At 39.7% G+C, this 23,001-nt stretch overlaps 1 protein-coding gene across 3 annotated transcripts in view; it reads right to left on the bottom strand.

Annotated features, from left to right (window-relative positions):
• FARS2 (phenylalanyl-tRNA synthetase 2, mitochondrial) overlaps positions 1 to 23,001 on the bottom strand; it is a 521,140-nt gene that overhangs the window by 198,872 nt on the left and 299,267 nt on the right. For all 3 annotated transcript variants that reach the window (XM_025382275.1, XM_025382276.1, XM_025382274.1), the window contains one exon: positions 19,227 to 19,387. In XM_025382275.1, coding sequence (XP_025238060.1) covers positions 19,227 to 19,387 — 161 coding nt within the window. The remainder of the gene's footprint in view (positions 1 to 19,226; positions 19,388 to 23,001) is intronic.

The following is a 23,001-nucleotide window of genomic DNA, read 5'->3' as shown; positions in this document are numbered from 1 at the left end:
TTTTTAAGCTTTTTGTCTACATTTTAGACTAACCCCACTTATTCCTGTGAATCAAGTGGTTATCTGCAACTTGGAAATAAAAAAGGGATGCGTAACATAAAAATGTGAATCAACATGCTGGTTCTGGGCAATTATCTTGCAAATTCTGCCAGGTAATGAAAATGAGTAAGGTGCTCATAACCCAGAGGTTTCTTTCTTTGGGAAAATAAAACCAAGGAACTTCATAGACCCCCAACGGGGAATTCTATATCTTAGGCAAGTAAAATTTTAGATGGAAATTACCTACCCACATCACATTTGTGGGAATTGCTGTCCTCACTCTACTATTTGCGATAGGGTTATACATGGTAGCACCTTCTAGGTGAAATATTGGACAGAGAGTTTCCATTGCTATAGTATTTTGCTTAATTATTATCCTTATAACAGGGATAATAGTTGACAAAAAGGAAGCATTAAAGTTTTACTATCACTGAATCTGCTAGGACTTTTTATTGGGTTTAGTAATGCAGTTTTAAATGAAACATGCTGCTTTTGGATTAACACCTCTAGTAAAGTAGAAGAAAATCTACAGGTACTTAAACATCAAATCAAAATTATTGACAGGCTCAGGGAAAATGCCGGCTTCAGCCCTGAGGGGCTGCGATCCCTCTTTAATAAACTCCAGTCTTCTTTACGGAATTGGTTAACCCCTTTATTAAGCACTTTCTTGCTTATATATCTTGTATTGATATTTGGACCCTGTATACTTAATACTATAACTTGAATTGTTTCTTCTCGCCAAGAAGCAATCGAAGTCCAAATGGTGCTGTAAGCTGAACCACACATGGACACGCCAGTCTTCCAAGGACCCTTAGATCGATCCTAGGCGGAGCCCTAGCTACTTTTTCCCATTCGAAACCCCTTTTCAGCAAGAAGTAGCCAGAAAGAGTCCTCACCCAAAGCCCCCAACAGCAGTTAGGGTGGCATCTCCACAGGGGGGAATACACAGACACATGCCATACAACTTGCTTTCTGATGAACACTCATCCAAAAACCTAAATGTTAAGGAAATTATTTCCTTGGGGCCTCATTTCAACATCCTATCATGATGCTGCTATGAGTTCATGCTTTGAATCACCTACTGCTTTATAGGAAGCCACAGCAAAGAGAGATACTCACTACTCTTGATCAGGTATTGAGCCAAAATCCCCACTAACCTGGTGACAATATAATCAGAAGGCAAGCACTCTATAATGCCATTAAAAGACCAGTTCTTAACTGGGCACCCTAGGGATAAGAGGATGCCATAAAAAGTTGGTAGACAAGATGGACAAGTGGTGATAATCAAAAATGGGAGAAAATGAGCATGTATTCAAAATGAGCTTGCAAAGTCAGACTTTGAAACACAGAAAAATTATATGAAGAAACACAACCAATTAAATCAACAACAAGAATATGAACTCATTTTAGATTACAAAAATACAGAATAGCTAAAGGCTTTAAAATAAGCATACTGAGGATATTCAAATTACTAAACAAAGTAACCATTTTTAAAAGCAAGAAATTTGGAAACGAAATCAAACAAGAAAATGGAGAAGAAAAGGAGCTCATTTTAGAAATAAAACAGTAAACATTATTAAGTTAAAAAATTAGAGAGAAAATTATTAAATTGGTAGAAAGTACTGACAAATTCACCAATACAAGACAAAGAAATAAGAAATGCCAAAAAATAGTTAAGATAACTGATAACTAAGAAGCTCCGATATACAATAGGAAACCCAGAGAAGATAACAGAGAGAATCTAGGAGAGCCACCGTTCAAGGAGAGTAATAACTAAGACTTTTCTGGAGTTGAATAACTATATGAATCTCAGAACAAAAACACCCTCCAAATACTAAGTGGGATAAACAAAAACAAATCCAAACCAAAATGTGCCATATTAAAATTGGAGAATGCCAAATTTAAACAGAAATTCTTAAACATCACCCAAAATAAAAGGCATTATTATCTACAAAGAAACAACAATTTGATTAATATTAGATTTTTCCAGAAGGCAGAAGTAGCATCTTCAAAGTCCTAAGGGAGAATGAGTTCCTTTCCAGAATGTTATGCCCTGTTAAACTGCCATTCAAGAATGGGAGTAACATGAAGACATTTTCAGATATACAAAGACCAAAAGAATATACCACTCCTAACCCCTCACAGAAACAAACACTCAAACAATATACCTCATTAAGAAGAAAAGGACTAGGAAAGTACTAAGGTGCTCACGCCTGTAATCCCAGCACTTTGAGACGCCAAGGTGGGTGGATCACAAGGTCAGGAGATCGAGATCACCCTGTGAATGGTGAAACCCCGTCTCTACTAAAAATACAAAAAAATTAGCCGGGCGTGTTGGCGGGCGCCTGTAGTCCCAGCTACTCTGGAGGCTGAGGCAGGAGAATGGCGTGAACCCGGGAGGCGGAGCTTGCAGTGAGCCGAGATCGTGCCACTGCACTCCAGCCTGGGCGACAGAGCCAGACTCCGTCTCACAAAAAAAAAGAAGAAAAGCAAACTCGAAGAGAAGGTTTGGTATGCCAAAAAAAAAAAAAGTGTGTGCAAAATTTGATAAAATATTAACAATTATGCTCAACTGTTGACTAATTTAAAATAGTGTTTTTAAAAAATCGATATATTAAGAGAATATTACCAACAGTTTTATGCCAGCACATTTTTTCATTTGTTTTTGTTTTTGAGACGGAGTCTTGTTCTGTCACCCAGGCTGGAGTGCAGTGGCATGATCTCAGCTCACTGCAACCTCTACCACCCGGGTTCAAGCAATTTTTGTGCCTCAGCCTCCCAAGTAGCTGGGATTACAGGCATGAGCCACTGCACCCAGCTTTTTTTTTTTTTTTTTTTTTTTTTTTGGTATTTTTAGTAGAGACAGGGTTTCACCATGTTGGCCAGGCTGGTCTCAAACTCTTGGCCTCAAGCGATCTGCCTTCTGTCCCCCAAAGTGTTGGGATTACAGGCTGAGCCACAGTGCCCAGCTGTGCCAATACATATGAAAATTTAAAAATAGACAAATCCCTAGAAAAAAACACAATTCATCAAAACTGATAGAAAATAAAACAGAAAATCTGAATAGCCTAATAACTAATTAAAAATATAATTGTAATTTAAAAACTTTCCACAGCCCCAGGTGACTTCACTAGTAAATTTGATCAAACACTTAACATAAATCTTCAAAATACTCTTCCAGAGGCTAGAAAACGGAAATAACTTCTAAACTAGTTTTATGAGGATATCATAATCTTAACATCAAAACCTGAGATCGTAACAAACACAGGAAATTAAAGGCCTAGTTCATCCCTGAACACAGAGTTAGAAATCCTAAAGAAATATTAACAAATAAAATCCACAAGTATATAAAATGGTAATATTTTGCAACCAAGTTATATATATTTCAGGAATAAAATATTGGTTTAACATTCAAAAAATAATCACTAAATGTCACAAGATTAACAGAATAAAGCCAGAAATCATGAGATCATCTCAAAATACATAGAAGGGTTTAATAAATTTTAGCATTCATTTGTAACAAAAACTTTTAGCAAACTCAAAGTAGAAGGAAACACCCCTAATTTGATAAAATGCTTTACAAAAAACTTACAGGAAGCACTTTAAGTAAATACTCATTTCTTAATTTCTTAAGAGCAGACATTTAATTAGGTTTTAATTTTACATTACCATTTTACATTACCATAGTTCATTTAGTCCAATCTCCTCAATTCAATTTGCTCCAAAAAGAATGAAAGAATCACTCATGGTAAAATGGCTTTTTCAAAGGCAGTAAGCTAATAAATTGCTTTTCACATTCAGATCTATGAATCCCCTGGAATTCATGTTTGATCAATTATAAATATGGGGTCGTTTCATTTTTTTCCATGTGGATACCCAATTATCCCTTCTCCATGTACACAGAAGCCTTGTCCTCTTGCCTCTGGTCCATACTGCTAGTACTGCCATAAATCTGCCATAGTGTGCAGGTGTGTTTCCAAGCTCCTTACTGCATTCCATGGGCCTTTTTGTGTTGATCCCTGCATCAGTTCCGCATTCTCACAATTACTATCGCTTTTCAAAAAGACGACATATGATTAAGCAAATCCTTCAACATTTGTTATTTGGCTATTCTTGGCCCTCTACATTTCCATATACATTTTAGAATTTGCTCAACAAATTTCCAGAAAACCTCTCTGGATGTCTATATTTTAGCCAATTTGACCATATACTATAAATTTTGAAGCAATCCTACACAATGGTTTTTGGACACATACAAATGGAGTAAGAACATAAGAATGGTAAATATCAAACTGCAGCTAGTGATGACCTCTGGGGAGACTGGGAGGCAGAATGAAATCAGGGAGACATAGGTGTTTCAACTGCATTTCTAATGCTTTTACTGTTTTTTTGTTCGTTTGTTTGCTTTGAGATAGGGTCTCACTCTTGCCCAGGCTGGAGTGCAGTGGCATGATCACAGCTCACTGCAGCCTCGACCTCCCTGGCTCAAGCAATCTTCCTGCCTAGCCAACCAAGTAGCGGGTACCACAGGTGCACCACCATATCCAGCTAATTTATTTTTATTTTTTCTGTAAAGACGGGGTCTCTCTATGTTGCCCAGGCTGGTCTCAAATGCTTGGGCTCAAGCGATCTTCCTGCCTCAGCCTCCCAAAGTGCTGGGATTACAGGCGAGAGGCCCCTGAGCCTAATCACTTATACTCTTTAAAAAAATCTGTAGTAAAATCTTAGGATTTGACAGAGGTAAATAGCTGGCTGGTAGGCACACAGTTATACATTTTTATTAGCAAGTTAAATCCAGAAATATATGTTTAGAACTTATCATCATTTAAAAAATGAATCAAAATAGATGCACAATCGCTTCTCAAATCACAGTTACCCAAGAGTTCAAACTCTGCCATATGAACTCTTACAAGGGTCCTCCATTTATAATTCACTATAAAGGACAGTGAATTATAACTTGTAATTTACACATCTTACAGGGAGAGTTAAAAAATAAATTCTGAGGCTGAGGCGGGCAGATCACGAGGTCAGGAGATCGAGACCAACCTGGCTAACACGGTGAAACCCTGTGTCTACTAAAAATACAAAAAAAAAAAAAAAAAAAAGCCAGGCATGGTGGCAGGTGCCTGTAGTCCCAGCTACTCAGAGGCTGAGGTAGGAGAATGGTGTGAACCCGGGAGGCAGAGTTTGCAGTGAGCCGAGATCATGCCACTGCACTCTAGCCTGGGCGACAGAGCAAGACTCCATCTCAAAAAAATAAAATAAAATAAAATAAAATAAAATAAAATAAAAAATTATTCTCTCACATTGAAAGAAAACATTTAATTCATTATTTGGTCAAGTGATAGAATAATTAAACTATCCACTATATAAAGTACTGCTTCCTTTAACCACATTCTTCATCTTCAAGGTTGCAAGATTACACATAGAAAATGCCAGTATAAATGCATGAAGTTTGAAAAGCCATGTGACACTCTACCTACAAAGTAACTCATTTCTCTGTCTAAATACAGGCAGCCTTCAATTCCTCACATCTCAGGTGTGCCCATGTGCTCCTCTTACCCTCTGAGTAAAAGGAGTAGAATGAGCCTCTGACTGAAATAGTGAAGAAATGTGTTTGTTCTTTTGTACGGGATGAGGGAAGTTAACGACACAGAAAAACTACATTTACCTTTCTTAACTAATTACTCTTACTCAGTAAATTACTTTGACTTAATTTGGTCCCTAGACAAAGTTCAAATTAATATGAACCTGGACTTTTCCATTTGAATTAGTTCTGATCAACATTTGAGAGTTCCTTGGTAACTCTGAAGATCTAACTCCTAAGTTGTGTAAAGTTAGTTTTCAGCCCCTTTTTCCTTTTGACCAATAGAGTTAAGTTAGTTGAATGCACCACAATGACCCTGATTTCTATACTCAATTTCAAACAGAAAAAAGTGTTCCATAACTACACACTTCCCACTAATCCATCCAGTTGTCCTATGAAAGGTAGGCACAGCCAGTTCTAGGCAAAAGGAACATGTTACTTTTAACTAGGATAAAAGTATTAAACTAAAGGAAGTGAGCTCTAAGGGGAGATTTCAAGCATTAGCCAGCAGAAGATAGAGTGTAGGTTGCAACAGTTCTTCCAGTAGCCCCTATCATCCATTTAATAAGTGACTGACTGTTCATAAAAATATCTACAGTAACAAGAGATATCTTTCTCGATAGGCCATAATTGTACACATGTGGCATTGTTCGTTGTGAAATAATGCAAAAGCATAAGCTTTATTGACAAGAGCTTAGTACGAATATCAGAAAATAACAGGCCGGGCGCGGTGGCTCAAGCCTGTAATCCCAGCACTTTGGGAGGCCCAGACGGGCAGATCACGAGGTCAGGAGATCAAGACCATCCTGGTTAACACGGTGAAACCCCGTCTCTACTAAAAAATACAAAAAACTAGCCAGGTGTGGTGGCGGGAGCCTGTAGTCCCAGCTACTCAGGAGGCTGAGGCAGGAGAATGGCATGAACCAGGGAGGCGGAGCTTGCAGTGAGCTGAGATCCGGCCACTGCACTCCAGCCTGGGCGACAGAGCGAGACTCCGTCTCAGAAAAAAAATAAAAATAAAAAAAAAAATAACAGGCTAACTTCACAGACCACTCCAACTACCTTGAAAATGAGATGTGAGGGAAATCTGCTGAGGTCTCCCTGAAAAACTCTCCCTCACTCTTATGAAAAGGAAGCAAATGTGTTCCATTTTCTGCCTCTAGACTTTGTCGTAAGAGGTAATGCTTGGTGGTCCTGTCACCATCCTTCAATCTTGAGGGGACAAATCTGAGATTACAATGTTCAGTGTTTTAGAGCCCTGACATCATTGCGGGTGTGCGCTCTTGTTCTTATTTAAGCCACTCTTAGCTGGGTCTTCTCTTGGTTGAAGCCAAAGTCATCCCTACTACCACCCTGTAACAATTACTTCCCATTTCACACCCCGGGGGGGAAAAAAAACATTAACTTGTCCATCATCAGTTAATTGACATGACCTTTCTTTCTATGTCAGTTCCTTCAAACTGGTATTTGTTTCTGGTCCCTATTCTGATGATCTCTTTCTACAACTATAACTTTTTAACTCTATAATCCACCAACTGTTAAATACACAGTTTCGGTGATTCTGTGCAGTATAAAAGTATCTCTCCGATTCCAGGGACAGAAGTACCAAAACTTCTTTAGTCGGATAGATGATTCCTGAAATACAGGACACCTAATTTGTCAAATTTTATAGACTGTTGGCAAGATTTAAGGTTTAATATGCTATCTATAAATAGAAAGTTCTTATATATTTACTTCCATAAGGTTAATAGCCAAGAAAATGCAACAAGGATATTGAATACGTTTAATATTCTTCCAATCTACACAACAAGAAAACTGTAAGAAAATGCTGAGGACCCAGTTCGTCTGTTCGTTCTTTCTTTCTGCCTTTCTTTCTGCCTTCCTTTCTTTCTTTCTTTCCTCTTTCTTTCTTTTCTTTCTTTCTTAAACAAGAAAGAAATATGGAGTTACAATAATCTAAATATGTAAAATATACCAAAAGATCTCCTTTTTCACACAAACAAATTGGCCCATAGACCGCTGATGGAGCAGGTTTCAACACAAGCAGAGGGCCACAATCCACAGAACTCCACAGACTACAGGGCAATTAAATGTCCTAACGTCATCAGGCTAAGGTTATACAACATCAGTGTTGGCAAAGCAAACTGAAGATGGAAACTGAGGGTACAAGGGACTGAGAATCATGAGGACTGTGGCTGCTGCTCTCAGAACAGTGTCTGTTTCCTTTTGACCAACAGAGTTAAGTTAGTTGAACACACCACAATGACCCCGATTTCTATACTCAATTTCAAACAGAAAAAAGTGTTCCATAGCTACACACTCCCCACTAATCCCATCCAGTTGTCCTATGAAAGGTAGGCACAGCCAGTTCTAGGCGAAAGGAACATGTTATGTTTAACTAGGATTAAAGTATTAAGCTAAAGGAAGCAAGCTCTAAGGGGAGATTTCAAGCATTAGTCAGCAGAAGATAGATTGTAGGTTGCAATAGTTTTTCCAGTAGCCCCTATCATCCATTTCATAAGTGACTATCTGAAGTTGTGGGGGTGGTGGTGACAACAGAATAGTGGTAGTGGTGAAAATGTAAATAACATTTAACATGGATTAAATGCTTACAATGTGACAGGCTCTGGTATAAATGCTTTAGATATAAGCACTATAATGATTCCAATACAAACTTGTCTAAGTCTTGGTCACTGCCCCCTCCTTATTTTTAAGTCAACAGTGTTTACTGAATACATATAAAAGGTTCTATGATTGGTCATCTTTCACATTTCTTCCTGTATCCCTAATAGAAAATTAGTTTTTTTCTGAGATAAACTTCTCTAGCAAAAGAAAATACTTAATATACTTTTGGGGGAAGTAAAATGAGAAAAACACACATGGAAATAATGAAAAAGTTTGAGATCCATGAACTTCATTGCAACACAATGAAGCTGATGTGATTCTCATAGCTGGATTTATTTGGGAATAGAATGAGGAAACACTGCAAAATCCCACATTAAGTCTCTATTAGACAACATTTATGATAATGACAGCAAAACCAGATCTAGAAGCTATTCCAAGCCAAGGAGATTAGCAAGTAATCACAGGCTCAAGGCCTAATACAATTCTGGAGAGACATGGAAGGATTTAGAGAATTAACTAGCAAAAAAGGATTAAAGAAAGGAAGAAGAAAATTTTGACCGCCACATTCATTGGTCAGTATCAGTGAAATTCCACATTCACCTATGTATAGTTCCACTGCTGCTACATACTGTATTAGTCTGTTTTCATGCTGCTAATGAAGACATACCTGATACTGGGAAGAAAAAGAGGTTTAGTTGGACTTACAGTTCCACGTGGCTGGGGAAGCCTCAGAATCATAGTGGGAGGCGAAAGGCACTTCTTACATGGTGGTGACAAGGGAAAATGAGGAAGATGCAAAAGCAGAAACTCCTGATAAGCCCATAAGATGTCATGAGACTTATTCACTATCACGAGAACAGTATGGGGGAAACTGCTCCCATGATTCAAATTATCTGCCACCAGGTCCCTCCCACAACATGGGGGAATTATGGGAGTGCAATTCAAGATGAGATTTGGGTGGCGACAAAGAGCCAAACTATATCACATATTATTTTATAAGTGTCTCTTGATAAATCTGCCTCATCCTCTAGATTAGAAATAACTTGAAGTCAGGGACTGTCAAGTTCACCTTACTCTAGCATCCAGCACAGCAGCTTGGTATAGGCAACAGTAACAGCTTACTAGTTCAATATTAGGAGCTCTCTGGAGTCAGCTTTGGCTAAAATCCTGGCTCTGTTACTTACTACTACAGTTATTATGGTTGAATTACTTGCTGGTGCTAAGCCTCAGTTTCATCATCTATAAAATGGGTTTATAGTACTCACCTCATCCACTGTGGTGCCTAAAAGCTGTAACACAGGCAAAGTATTTAGCGCAATGGCTTACACACAGCATTCAACAAATGGCAAGTATTATAAGGTCCTCAACAAATTAATGTACAGGCGAACAGTGTATTGAACTGTGATTGCCATACGGCATAAAAGAGCCAACCCTGGCGTTAAGAACCCCCCAGGCCTCATATCATGCAGCACTCACGGCTGATGCTTGCTACCATAGTAACAGCAAGCTTGAACTGTGGTCCAGAGTTTTCCCTGGGACTCTAAGCATGAATGACCTCAGAGATGACCTAGTTGATACAAGACTGTTTCACAGTAACTGTCCCTCCTGCTGATGCTTCCAGATTCTTTGCTCTTTCTCTTCTTTCCTCGTCTTTATCTTCCTTTTTTCTGAAGTAAATACTAACACTTTCCAGTCACAAATTAAAGTGCATAAGCAAATCTCTGACTTAAGCATAATTTTTAAAAATGTGCAGTTAAACTAAATGAGTTATTCACATAGTTCCCTCACCTTGAAAAACACAAGGGAGGAAGGAAGAAAGGAAGGAAGGAGTTTCAGCAAAAAACAAGTGTAATAGTTTGACAACAGTTGGAAATCCACGGAAATAAAAGTTAGGGCAAAAAGAAAGAAAAGAGTTTCAAGATTAAGTGCAAAAGGTATCAAATTACAGACCTGCTTATTATAATAGTTATACCCAAGATGAGAGTGCAACAGAGAAGGAAGTGAGTTTCACCACCTAGTCAGACCATCTCCTTTTACCATCTAATTGAACAATGATGTAGCTGAGACCCTGACAAGTTAAATAATTTTGCCCATCATTACTCTGATTCAAAGTGTGGCTCATGGACCAGCAGCATGAGCTTCACCTGGGAGACTGTTAGAAATGCGGAATCCCAGGCCCCACCCCAGACCCACTGAATCAGAATCTGCATTTTAACAAGATCCACCAGGGACTCACCTGCACAGTGAAGTTTGAGAAAGCATTAATACTTGTAGCCTACAAACCAGGACATTCATGAATTAGATCATTTAAACTTCATGCTATATTTTTCTGTAAACTGTATACTGATTTTTAGGTCTGTTAAAAAAACATTTAAATCCTTTGGTTCTGAATAATCCACCTATGAGTTTTATACATGGGTTAAATTTTAGCGAATGGCTTCTGGAAACACTGACTGAGCCACAGACTGTGGCAACTTAACGATGCTATTGAGATGCTGGTTCCGCTACAACGTTCTCAGGTGTAACACTGGGAGAATAACAGTGCCCGAACTCAGAGGGTTACTGAGAAAATTAAATTAAGACACAGAAAGTCTCTAGAATAGTGCTTGACACAGAGTAAGGCTGAAGTAAGTATTAACTACTAACTACAAGTATTATCATCTTGGATAGAGTGTAGTGTGGTAGGTTTGCAGCCACTACCCATCCATTCTCATCTACTCCTGTTGCAGTGGTAAGTATTTGAGACTCCATTCAGGATGAGAAATATTATAGTCTGTGGCCTCAGAAGAGAGCCAGTAAAACCCTTCAACTGGGAAAAAAGATAACAGTCAACATTGCTAAATTATTTTATCCAATGAGGACTGACCTTGTAAGCCACTACGGACAGACACAGAATTAGTAAGTTCTAAATAAAATCTGTAAGTAAAATGTACAATGTTGAGTAATTTTCAGTAACAAGTATCGCTCTGTGTAGGACTAAATATTGAATTCATAATTTTGGACTGTTTAAAAAACAAAGCATAAATTAAAGTTTTATTATTGAATATTCAGTTCAATGCACTGAAACAGCAAATTTTGCCTCAGGGGAGTTGGCAGGAGTATATACAACAAAGACTCAAACACTTAGAATGAACACAGCATGGGAAGGTGCAGTGGTGGACAGAACAAGGTATCATTTGCTTAACAGAAGAACCATATTGTTCACTGACTTATCTCAAGCACAGATCCAGGTTGGTTAAAGAAAGTCATGGTAGGCAAAGCACTTAATTCAAAATATGTAAAATGAAAATCAAAAATTAAAATCACATTTTAACTTGAGTTTCTCACTGACTAGATTTAAACAATGGGTTTCAAGGTATTCAGGAAAAGAGTCGCACAGGTAAGGACTCAAGGTCCCATCAATCAGAGACTGTTGCTAGCACCCAGGAGAGAGACCCACAGCTGGACAGAAAGATGTATATGACAGGATGTGGAGGCCACACAGAGAAAGACACCACGGAAGCCAACACAGCCTAGAGCATAACTTAGGAGGGCCTAAAAGGAGACCAAGGAAGATAAATTTCTGCTTCTTGCACAGCAGGATTCCCAAACGGCTTCCAGAGTTTCCTGGCCAGAGGAACCACAAGTTTATAGCTGCCAACAGGCCTTTTCCCTGTTTTCTTGCCCAACCTCTGGGATTGCAGAGGATTACAATCATTTTAAGTATTTTTCTCAAGGCAGGTTAACTGTGGTGATAAAACAAGTTTTCTGTCGATACAGTCCCCTCTTATATATGTAAATATGACTACTCTACATAAATATTTGAAAATGGCTAATACTTTAATATTACCCGTATTTTTTATCCCTAAAAACAAACCACTCTATTATACCTGAAGGCAAGCAATCTGTCATGATGAAATAGGATATCAAATGGCACAAGTGATAGGCTAAATAATAGCCCCCTTCCAAAGATGTCCACGTCTTACTCCCTGGAACCTGTGAATATGTTATCCTACGTTAGGAAAGATGTTTATAGATATAATTAAGGAAGGATGTTGAGATGAGGTGGTTATCCTGAATATCCTGGTGGGTTCCATGTAATCAGAAGAGTTCTTCGAAGAGGGAGGCAAAAATTCAGAGAGAGGGTGAGGTGCTTACAGAGGAAAGAGGCAGGGCGTGGGGGAAGGCAATGTGATGCTGTCATAAGCCAAGAACTGAGGACTGTCTCTAGACTGGCAAAGGCAAGGGAGCACCTTCTCCCTCAGAGCCTCCAGAAGGAACCAGCCCTGCTGACACCTTTACTTTAGGCCAATCAGGCTGATTCTGGATTTCTGTCCTCCAAAAACATAAGAGAATAAGATCACGTTGTTTTAAGCTTCTAAGTTGGTGGTAATTTATTAGAGCAGCAACAAGAAACTAATACATATTTCTGTATCTGGAAGTAAGGTACTGCTTGTAACAAATGCATAAAAATGTGGAATTAGTCTTGGAATTGGTCAGTGGGGAGTAGAGAACTTGGAGCACCATGATATGAAATGGCTATTTTGCCTTGAAGAGACTCTTGCAGAAATACAGATTTACAGACTCCAACAGGCAAGGAAAAAGTGAGGAGCATGGTAGAGAAAACCTATACTGTCTGAGAATCCAAATATTCATAAACATACTGGTGGTAGAAATGCAGATGTCCAAAGCCCTGCTGGTGACGGCTGGCAAGGAAATGAGGAACATGTTAGTGGAAGGTGGAGGAGAGGGGATTCTTGTTCATTCACAGTGGCAGAATTGGATGAATTGGATGTGGAAAGCAAAACTTGTAAACAACGAACTTGGATATTTAGCTGAGGAAATTTCCAAGCAAACAGTGAAAATGCAGCCTGCTTTATTCTTGCAGGAGAAAACAGACTAATCAAGAGAACTGCTATGCGAAGAGGAGCAAGATTAGGTAATTTGGGAAATTCTTAGCCTATCTAGATTGCGAAAGACAAAAAGTTAGGAGTTTCACTGACAGAAAAGTGCTCTGGAGAGAAAGCCAAGAGTGCAGCTATACACCCCTTTGCTGATGCCTCAGAAGTTTCGAAGGATCAAGGTATTTAGTGACACAGAGGGCTCTTTGAAGAAAGTAAGCATATGATTCAAGGATCCCCTCAGGCATCTCAGCAGAAGCCAAAAATAGCAATGAATTATTCAAGAAAGATCTGCAGAAGAGCCTCTTGTGTAATGGAGTGAATCCCTATGACATACATGGGAGAGCCACAAGGTTTTTGAGAATGATTTACCATCAGGAACACTGTCAGCTGGAACTGAGAGGGACAAAAGAAAAGAACAAAAAGAAAAGGAAAGAAAGAAGGCTATCTGACTCCCTAAATTCTTCAGGCAAAAGCCAGGGTAATAAAACAACTCACTGGCAGATACATGCCACCCTTAATAAAAAAGGAGGTTAGGCATAGTGGCTCATCATGCCTGTAACCCTGACACTGTGGGAGGCCAAGGCAGGCGGACTGCTTGAGCCCAGGAGTTGAAGACCAGCCTGGGCAATACGGCAAGACACCCTCTGTACTAAAAATACAAAAACTTGGCTGGCTGTGGTAGCATGTGCCTGTAGTACCAGCTACTTGGGAGGCTGAGATGTGAGCTTGGGAGGTGGAGGTTGCAGTGAGCCGTGATGGCACCACTGGGCTCCAGCCTGATGACAGAGCAAGATCTGGTCTCATAAATAAATGAATAAATTTTAAAAAAGAAGGATATTTTAGAGGGTAGAAATACAGGTCAAAAAGGCAAAGCCAAGGGCCACAGAGAAATATCCCCAGGCCTTGAAACCTAATGGCTGAATTTTGAAATTGCTTGGAACCAGTGATTCTTTTTTTTCTCCTTTCATTTTCTCCCTTTTTGAATGGAAATGTCTATGACTATTCTCCAATGCCTATCCTACTCATTGTATTTTGGGAGTAAGTACCTTGTTTCAGGTACAAAGGTGGAGAGGAATTTTGCCCCAGGATGAATCATACCCAGAGTGTCACATAAACCAGCTTTAGATAATTAAATAATGAAATGGGACTTAGGGGCTGCTGATTTTTAGATGACATTTTGGATTTTGAGTTGATTTTGCAATGGGGTCAGAGTCTGTAGGACCTTGGGATAGGCTGAATGTATTTTACACAAGACAGATGTGAATCTTTGGGGCTCAAAGGGAAGACTGTGGTAGACTGAAAAATGCCCCCAACCTTACCCAAAGACATCCATGTCCTAATCCCTGTAACCTAGAAATACGTTACCTTATATTCAAAAGGAAATTTACATTTTCTTTTGTATTAGAGAATTAGTTTGTATTAAAGTATTAAAGGATTACTTTAAAAGAAGTATTTTGAGATGGGAAGATTATCCTGAATTATCCAGCAAGGCTTGATATAATCGTAAGGGTCCTTATAAGAAAGAAGCAAAGGTGGAAGAGGAGGCAATGTGACACAAGACGGAAGGAGAGAGAAAAGGCAACATGATGCATGGCTATGATCCAAGGACTGAGGACGGCCTTTAAAAGCCAGAAAAGGCGATACTTCGCAAGGACAGAAAACCAAACACCGCATGTTCTCATTCATAAGTGGGAACTGAACAATGAGATCACTTGGACACAGGGTGGGGAACATCACACACCGGGACCTGTTGTTGGGTGGGGGGACAGGGGAGGGATAGAATTAGGAGAAATACCTAATGTAAATGATGAGTTAATGGGTGCAGCACAACAACATGGCACACGTATACATATGTAACAAACCTGCACGTTGTGCACATGTACCCTAGAACTTAAAGTATAATAAAAATAAAAAAAAAAAAGCCAGAAAAGTCAAGAAGGTGGATTCCCCCCAGAGCCTACCGAAGGAACCAGCCCTGCTGACACCATAACTTTAGCCCAGTTGGGTGGATTTTGGTTTTCTGACCTCTAGAACTGTAAAATAATAAATACGTTGTTTTAAGCTACTAGATTTGTGGTAACTGGTTACCTAAGCAACAGGAAACTAACAACAATAGATACTAATTATAAGTGAATACTTAGGTAATAGTATGATCTGTAATCTATACTTTACAAAGTATTTTATAAATATATACTAAATATGAATATACAAATCCTAACAGCCCCATTAGAAGTTCTTAAGTTTGTTACACAAAGACAACTATAAAAATTATATATTAGTGCAGGTATGCATATATTGGCTTTCAAATTTGAAGGCAGAAAAGAGAAAAAGAATGATATTTAGTACAAGAGATCAAGAGTCTATTTCTGACTATGTCTGTGTCTCATAAAAAAGATTGTTGTAAGTACACTTAAAATTGAATTTAAGCCACTTAATTATGGTGGCAACTGTGTTTTTCATCTTTATTTGTCACACCATTCTGCACAATGTTGGTGTTCTATAAATGTTTGCTGATTAAATAACTGACAATATATTTAAAAAATGAATGAGAAAAAGTTACAGCCTTTATCAGGTTTTATTGTGAATTAGACACAACTTTATTTCAAATTAGTCTAGAAGGAATTGATGCTAAAATAAAACGATAATTATTCAAGTAGAAATTTTTAAAAGTCCTCATAAGGTAAAACCAAAAATATATGCATATATACATATATACATAGGAAGGTTTAAGATGCAGATGAGCACACACACAAAATCAGTGTGTTTCACTGTAACAATAAAAAAACACATTTATAAAAATCATACCTGTCCTTAAAGTTGATGATATGGTTTGGCTGTGTCCCCACCCAAATCTCAACTTCAATTGTATCTCCCAGAATTCCCACATGTTGTGGGAGCAACTCAGGTGGAGGTAAATGAATAATGGGGGCTGGTCTTTCCTGTGCTATTCTTGCGATGGTGATTAAGTCTCACAAGATCTGATGGGTTTATCAGGGGTGTCTGCTTTTGCTCCTTCCCCATTTTCTCTTGCTGCTGCCATGTAAGAAGAGTCTTTCGCCCCCTGCCATGATTCAGAGGCCTTTCCAGCCATGTGGAACTGTAAGTCCAATTAAACCTCTTTTTCTTCCCAGTTTCGGGTATATCTTTATCAGCAGCATGAAAACGGACTAATACAGTTGAAGAGATCTGTACACAAAGATAAATAAGTGTAACTCCAGAGAGAGATGAGCCCTGATGGCTGCTTTCACCACTGGGGCATGAGTAGGCAGAAGAGCTAGCCTGCTATTGGCAAAGACATTTTGTTGAAATAAGAAGAAATGAGCCACACTTGTATCAGCCAAGCATGGGCTGGCATGGCAGATTGGAAAATGGAGAAACAGAGCTAACCCTCCCTGCCAGCCAATTCTCCTTCATAATATTTCTGCTTACAAATGCTGGTGGTGGTAGAAGCTGGTAAGTGGATGGAAAACAGAAAGATATCCTGTTATCTCACATGGTTAGATCCCAAACTCTGCGGCACGGCTAGATCTCACCATCAAGAGGAAATCAGATGTGAAATCCAACTCAACTCCTGATTAGAACAAAAAGATCTGGCCTAGTCACCTTAGTAGCCAGATAGTGGAAAGCATAAGGCTTTCTGGGGATAAATTGTATCTACCTCAGTCTTTGTCCATTCACACACACACACACACACACACACACACAAAGACAACTGAAGAAGCAGGAAAAATGTAAGCCATGATTAGGAAAGGAAAACAACAACAACAAAAGAATACTAGATAACTAAGTGGTTGGAATTCACAGACAAGTACTTTAAAATAACCATCACCAGGCCAGGCGCGGTGGCTCACACCTGTAATCCCAGCATTTTGGGAGGCCGAGGTGGGCAGATCACGCGGTCAGGAGATCAAGACCATCCTGGCTAAGACAGAGAAACCCCGTCTCTACTAAAATAATACAAAAAAATTAGCCAGGCGTGGTGGTGGGCGCCTGTAGTCCTAGCTACTCTGGAGGCTGAGGCAGGAGAATGGCGTAAACCCTGGAGGCGGAGGTTGCAGTGAGCCGAGATCGCGCCACTGCACTCCTGCCTAGAGGCAGAGAGAAACTCTGTCTCAAAAAAAAAAAAAAGATACTAGATGAGAATTTTCCAAAATGCTTGAAAGATATTAACCTAACACAGTAAATCCTGAAGCAGAAAAAGAGATAGGAAGTCATATGTAGGCCAAATTGCTGAAAACCAGAAATAAAGGCAACAACCTGACCTCTTTAAAGTCCCAGGACAAAAAGGAAAAAAAACCAAAACCTGACACCTAGACAGCAGTGTAACAAAATTACACTATTATAAAGTGACTAAACGTTTCACAAAGTTAAATAATATTTATTCATGATCAAACATGATGAATGAATTATGCATATTAATATGTAATCATTTGAAATCAGAAAATGATGAAACTGAATACAAACAAAAAATAAAATGTAACACACACACAAAATAAAAACAACAAACTTCAATTTTCAAGCCAAATAAATAAAAAATTGATGAGGAAAATGGAAAATAAGTTAAAAACTGATATAATTAGGCCCAAGAATGTCAGTTATTATTTAATATATTAAATGTAAGTGTATTCAACACTCCAATTGAGAAGACAAAGACTAAATCTGGTTTTTAAAAAACAGACCCAACTTTATGCTGCTTATGAGATGTACAATTAACATAAATACATAGAATGAAAGTAAATGATCTACAATGCAAACACTATTCATAAGAAATCCAGGGTGTCTATATTAATATTATGAAAAGTAAACCTTAAGAGACAAATATCAGTGATAAAGTTGGATATTTCATAATGATAAAATGTTCATTAAAAAAGTACAAAATTGGCCGGGTGCGGTGGTTCACGCCTGTAATCAGAGCACTTTGGGAGGCCAGGCAGGTGAATCACAAGGTCAGGAGTTTGAGACTAGCCTGGACAACATGGTGAAACCCCGTCTCTACTAAAAATGCAAACAATTAGCTGGGCGTAGTGGCAGGTGCCTGTAATCCCTGCTACTCAGGAGGCTGAGGCAGAAGAATCGCTTGAAACTGGGAGGCAGAGGTTGCAGTGAGCTGAGATGGCACTACTGTACTCCAGCCCAGGTGACAGAGTGAGACTCTGTCCAAAAAAAAAAAAAGTACAAAATTGGTTCTCTGTCTAGACTAATAATATTGACAAATATCTTTTCTCTTGCATAAATTTTCTGAAGGTTTATAAACCCCTTGTGTGTTTATGGACCTCTATTTAGGAACTTCTTTTTTATTGAGACAGAGTTTCGCTCTTTTTGCCCAGGCTGGAGTGCAATGGCATGATCTCAGCTGACTGCAACCTCTGCCTCCTGGGTTCAAGTGATTCTGCCTCAGCCTCCCAAGTAGCTGGGACTACAGGTGCGCACCACCACATCCAGCTAATTTTTGTATTTTCAGTAGAGATGGGGTTTCATCATGTTGACCAGGCTGATCTCGAACTCCTGACCTCAGGTGATCCACCCGTCTTGGCCTCCCAAAGTGCTGAGATTACAGGCATGAGCCACCGTGCCTGGCCAGGAACTTCTTTACAAATTCACATTATTTAAAATTCATGCAGCCATAAAAAAGAATGAGTTCATGTGCTTTGCAAGAACATGGATGAAGCTGGAAACCACCATTCTCAGCAAACTAACACAGAAACAGAAAACCAAACACCACATGTTCTCACGCATAAGTTGGAGTTGAACAATGAGAACACATGGACACAGGGAGGGGAACATCACACACTGCGGCCTGTTGGGGGGTGGGGGTAAAGGGAGGAAGAGCATTAGGACAAACACCTAATGCATGCGGGGCTTAAAACCTGGATGACGGGTTGACGGGTGCAGCAAACCACCATGGCACACATATACCTATGTAACAGACCCGCACGTTCTGCACATGTATCCCAGAACTTAAAGTAAAATAAAAAATAAAAATAAAATAAAATAAATAATTGAATTTTACAGTGGCTTTCAAATACATGATCCTGTCAATCCTTGACAGCCATTTTTATTATTATCTATTCAGTTCTTACAAGTCCTCTTACCTGAAACTTCACCTTCTGATCAATGTTGGATACACGGAACTGCTTCAGGAAGCGCTCGTCCTCACTCCAGAAGAGACGGATATCAGGGATGTCGTAAAGGATCATGGCTAGCCTTTCTAATCCTAGGCCAAAAGCCCAGCCAATTCGGTCTTGAGCACCAGCTATGATTAGGAAACAAAACAAAACAGTTGTTTTTAAAAAGTATTGAGATTGGATAGGCTCATACCACTCCCTGATAGTTATCAGTGACACTAATGAGATGCCTACCAGTGGCCAAGGCACTGGGCAGCCGCTACAAAGACATCCAAGAGGCTGTCCAATCTTCCACACTTTTTCCTCTTCATATTCCCGACTGCCCTCACGGAAGCATTCTGAAGTCATACTGTCTGGAGTACTGTCTTTTGTTTCTGATTAAATCCTAGGCTTTCTCAAGCACTGGTTCCTGAACTGAGTTAAGATTTTTCTGTAGTCTTTGCTTGCTCTGATGCAAACATTTAGCCCACTGTATACAGGTTACAGAGCGGAAAGAAAAGACGGTCTTTGTCCCTAAGTATAGTAGATAATGAGAGACATTCAAAACGTGCCATACTGACCATAACATGTTTAGAATGAACTCACATTCAGAAAGTATATATGTCATGCCTTTAAGAACCTCAGCTTTATTAAAACACCATAATGCTTATGCCTAGGAAGAGCTACTTCAGCATTGCAGAGAATACAAGCAAGCCCAGATGAAGGGCGTATCTAGCACCACCTGCTCCAAAGGTATAGTGTCCTGCTCAGATTGTGTCAATGCCATAATTAGAAGGGTTTGCTTTGCAGACTGAGGCACCATAGAAGAGAAGACAGAAACTGCAGAATGAAGGCAGGCAAGGGAGCAATTCACACTGCTGGAAAGCTTATGAAATGAGCTCACGAAAGGAATATAATTCCAACTGGACACTAACAGATGAGTAGGATCCTGTGGTAGGCTGAGATGGCCTCTGAGACTCGCACTCCGCATGCACATGCCTTGTGTAAACTCCTCCCATTGAGCTGAGTATAGGTGGGATCTAGGAACAGCATGGGAATTTAAGCCTGTGACTGGTTTACTTTTTATCCAAGACTCCATCCTGGCCGATTGGAGAGAGATCCCCCTCCTGGTTGAAGAGGCCGCATGGCTCAGCCCTTGAGAAGTCCTAAAGGAGCTCAGAGAGGCACCAGCAGCCAGAGAGAAAATGGGAACTTCACTTCTACAGTGGGATGGAACAAATTCTCCCAACAGCCAGAGTGAGCTGATGATAGGACCCCGGCTTCAGAGGAGAACACAGCCCTGCCTCTGCCTTGATTTCAACCTGGTAGGATCCTGATCAGGGGACGCTATCAATCCATAGCCAGACTCCTCATGCAAGGATATTGTGATATAGTCAATTTGTGCTATGTTAGGCCACTAAGTGTAATTTGTTACCCAGAAAAAAGCAAAACAAACAAACAAACAAAAAAAGCAAACAAACGAAAACAACTAATCCAGATTCAAAATGTAGAGAAAGGTGATAGGAAATTCCAGACTGAAGGAGTTTCTTCAATAGCAAAGGGAAGGGACGCAGCATGGGAAGGCTGAGGAGTGGATTCTGGAGATACGGGCAGGACTCATCTCAACGAGCCACAAGAAACATTTTGTTCTCATTTCTACTTTGCATTTAATATTTTCCTAAAACATAAAAAACTTGGCCGGCAGCGGTGGCTCAAGCCTGTAATCCCAGCACTTTGGGAGGCCACGGCTGGCAGATCACGAGGTCAGGAGTTCAAGACCAGCCTGGCCAACAGTGAAACCCCATCTCTACTAAAGATACAAAATTTAGCGAGGCATGGTGGCATGTGCCTGTAATCCCAGCTACTTGGGAGGCTGAGGCAAGAAAACTACTTGAACCTGGGAGGTGGAGGTTGCAGTGAGCTGAAACTGCACCACAGCACTCCAGCTTGGGCCACAGAGCGAGACTCCATCTCAAAAACAACAACAACAACAACAAAAACCACTTACAACTGTTTCACAAATCCCCATTCGCTCTACTGAACCTGAACGTCCATGGAGCCTCAGGATCAGATGTGCAAAGTCCAGGAGGGAAAATGCTGCATTACAAGTGAAACACCAGCACTTGTGGTTATCACTTGGCATCAAGGCAATCATCAAGACAAATGGGAACACAGGCTATAAGTTACAGAGAGATCGAGAGGCACTGGTCATTAGCAAAGAACTGTTTAAAAATTTCCAGCACATCACAGGCTGATAATTTGGTCACGTATAAAATTATGCACATGACATTCCACTTAACAGCAACATAATGGACATTCTTTTCAAGTGCACATGGGTCATTCACCACCACAGACCATATTCTGGAACATAAAATAAATCTTTATTTTTATATAAAATAACTCAAATATTTAAAAGGATTGAAACTGTACAAAAATGTTCTATGTCCAAAATGCAAATAAATCAGAAATCAACAGAAAAATATCTGAAAAATCTCCCAAATATTGGGAAATTAAACAACATATTTCTCTAAGTAACACATGAGCCAAAGAAGTCATCACAAGGGCAATCAGAAAATATATTTAAATGAATAAAAATTAAGATATGACATATTACAATTGGAACTCGTAAATTATTGGGTGGGAATGATAAAGCCACTTGGGTAGTTTCAAAAACAGTTTGGTAGTTTTTTACAATAAACCAATATTTCTCAACTGGGGGCAATTTTAGCCACCAGGGGACATTTAGTAAGGTCTGAAGACATTTTTGGTGATCAAAACTGGGAGTGGGGAGCATCCTGACATCTAGTGGGTAGAGGCCAAAGATGTTGCTAAAGATTCCATAATGGAAGGAATGGTTTCCCACAACAAAGAATTATCCAACCCAAAACATGAAACAGAGAAACCCTGATAAACAGACACTTAGCATAGGACACAGCAATTCCCTTCCTAAGTATTTACCTAAGATAAGGAAACATGTGCACTGAAAGTCCAATGAATCAATGTTCATCACGGCTTACTTCAGAATAGCCCAATCCCAAAACACCCGAAATGTCCATCAACCAGTGAATGGAGAAATTGTGGTATATTCATGTAGTAGAATTGTCAAAGGCATCTGAACCAGAGTGACTCCATCTTGAGTAGGGGCTGGGTAAAACGAGGATGAGACCTGCTGGGCTGCATTCCCAGGAGGTCAGGCATCCTGAGTCACAGGATGAGACAGGAGGTCAGCAGGGGTGGTATCACAAGACACAGGTCATAAAAACCCTGCTGAGGAAACAGGATATGGTAAAGAAGCAGGCCCAAACCCACCAAATCCAAGACAGCGACAAAAGTGGCCTCTGGTCGTCCTCATTCCTGGTTATATGTTAATTTTAATGCATTAGCATGCTAAAACACATTCCCACCAGCGCAATGACAGTTTACAAATGCCATAGCAATGTCTGGAAATTACCCTATATACTCTAAAACGGGGAGGAACCCTTACTTCTGGGAATTGCCTGCCCCTTCCCTGGAAAACTCATGAATAATCCACCTCTTGTTTAGCATATAATCAAGAGATAACCACAAATATTATGCAGTGGAACAGCCCGTGCCACTGCTCTGTCTATGGAGTAGCCATTCTCTTGTTTCTTTACTTTCTTAATAAACTTGCTTTCACCTTCACTTTCACTTTACACTGTGGACTTGCCCCGAATTCTTTTTCACATGAGATCCAAGAACAGTCTCTTGGGGTCTGGATCAGAACCCCTTTCTGAGAGCAGAA

The sequence above is a fragment of the Theropithecus gelada genome, chromosome 4 (genome assembly GCF_003255815.1).
Source record: "Theropithecus gelada isolate Dixy chromosome 4, Tgel_1.0, whole genome shotgun sequence".
In the NCBI taxonomy this organism is placed as follows: domain Eukaryota; kingdom Metazoa; phylum Chordata; class Mammalia; order Primates; family Cercopithecidae; genus Theropithecus; species Theropithecus gelada.
This window is presented reverse-complemented; position numbering and strand designations above follow the sequence as displayed.